Raw genomic sequence first — 1,765 nt, 5'->3', positions numbered from 1 at the left:
CCCCCGCCCCAGGTCAGAATCACGTGGTTGCACGCGCTTTTATGAGGGACATGAGGGCACCCCCGGCTGGGCACACGCATGGTGTTTCAGAACTGCTGGTGACTGTTCCATGAAGCTTCCTCATCGAACATGCACCACGAAAAGACAGGGGGTTAGGTGGGTGGCCCCTTTGGTTCCAAAAATGCTCCCCATGTCTCCAGTACTCAATCTCTCCCTCTCTCTCTCCCGCTCTCTTTTTCAGTTTGCTATAGGGCATGTGCGCTCTCTGGAGACAAAGAGAGGGAAAGTGAGAAGTCACCCCCTGCCCTGCGGATGGCCACACCACACTTCCTTCTCCATTCTCTTGTTTTTCTTTCTTTTTTAAATTTTTAACAATTCTTTTGTTTAAAAAATGTATTTATTTAATTCCTTTTGTTGTTGTTGTTATTATTATTTAAATTTGACCAGAGACAGAGAGAGAAGAGGAAAACGAGCGAGCAAGCCACCAGGTCCAGGACCTGACCACAGTCAGCCATGTGGGACTCCAGCGCCTTTAACCACCATGCCACCTGCTGGCCCCTCTTCTGGTTTTCAGGTGCTCAGGTCCAGGGCTCAAACTGTGCAACGGGCCACGTGGGCTCCAGCACCTTAACCACCAGCTCCCCCCGGACTCTACTAAGTAGGCTCTTCCGGGGGCCGCTGTCCTATAGCAGGTTCCCCTACTTGACGGTGAAGGGGACCTTCCAGATGCTTTCGCCAACCCCAAACAAGAGGTGCCAGGGTCTGGAGGGAAAAGCCTGCAGGGAGAGAAGCAGGGGAAGGGTTGTCTGTCGTCTAAGGCAGAACTGGGGCTTTAAAACACAGACAACTTTGTTTATTTTCAGCTTGGTCAGAGAGGGACGGAGTGAGAGCGAGAGGGAAAGTGAGAAGCAAGTCGCCAGGTCCAGGGCTCAAACTGCAGTCGGCCACGTGGGAGTCCAGCGTCCCCAAGCACCGCGCCACCTGCCGGCCCCAGAACTGGGGCTTTGAGGTCAAGCAGGGCTTTGGCCACGCCACCTCTCACTTGGTCTCCAGCGAGCTCCTCCCTGAGCCCCGTTCTCGAGCTTATAAAACCGGGTCCACATACACCTCTGAGGGTGGCGGGGAGGACGCCGTCGTGGGCGGGGGTGCAGGGGAAACGGGGTGCTCGTCAAGGTGACTCACATGAGCGGTTCTGGTCCGTGCCCAGGCCTCCCTGAGCACACCGGGCACACACGTGGGGCGGAGCGTGGCGTGAAGACCCTGCAGGGTCCTGTCTCTCGCACACGGAGGAGAGGCGTGAATAGGCCCGGCGCACCTTAGGGAGAGCGGACTTAACACGGCCACATAAGGGACAGGGGTGCAAAGAGCCCGGACGCGACGCCTGCCTGGCCAGCACCGCCACCATCACTGATGAGGCGGGCACCCGGGGCACCCGCGTCCCCACACTCGGGACAGCTGGTCTCGAGGAGCGAAGGCGCCGTGTTACCGCGACTCCATCTCTCCGCCTTACCACAGACCTTCCTGGCAGCCAGGTCACCCGAGTGGTGCCGCAGGCGGGCAGAGGCGCTCCCCACCCACCCACCTGACCCTGTGACCTAGCACCAGAGAGCGACCAGGACTTGTCAAGGTCAGGGGACCACAGGCAGGAGATGAGACCCTCTGATTCTGGGCCCGGGGTGACCCCAAACCCATTCCGCCCACCACCCCCAAGACAGAGGCCCACGGCAGCCTCTCCCCGGAATCGGGCCTCCCGAAGGATGCCGGG

General features: G+C 59.0%; 2 protein-coding genes across 2 annotated transcripts in view; both read right to left on the bottom strand.

Moving 5' to 3' along the window:
- Positions 1 to 1,765, bottom strand: part of PITPNM2 (phosphatidylinositol transfer protein membrane associated 2) — a 79,735-nt gene that overhangs the window by 65,988 nt on the left and 11,982 nt on the right. The window lies entirely within an intron of this gene.
- Positions 608 to 1,765, bottom strand: part of LOC106734940 (uncharacterized) — a 3,865-nt gene continuing 2,707 nt past the window's right edge. The window contains exons 5-6 of the mRNA XM_014588065.1: positions 1,183 to 1,315; positions 608 to 776 (exon numbers count right to left, since the gene is read on the bottom strand). Coding sequence (XP_014443551.1) covers positions 655 to 776; positions 1,183 to 1,315 — 255 coding nt within the window. The 3' untranslated portion in view covers positions 608 to 654. The remainder of the gene's footprint in view (positions 777 to 1,182; positions 1,316 to 1,765) is intronic.

This window comes from Tupaia chinensis, unplaced genomic scaffold (assembly GCF_000334495.1).
Source record: "Tupaia chinensis unplaced genomic scaffold, TupChi_1.0 Scaffold000258_1, whole genome shotgun sequence".
In the NCBI taxonomy this organism is placed as follows: Eukaryota; Metazoa; Chordata; class Mammalia; order Scandentia; family Tupaiidae; genus Tupaia; species Tupaia belangeri.
Note: the sequence above shows the minus strand (reverse complement) of the source record. Positions and strands in the feature narration are given on the sequence as shown.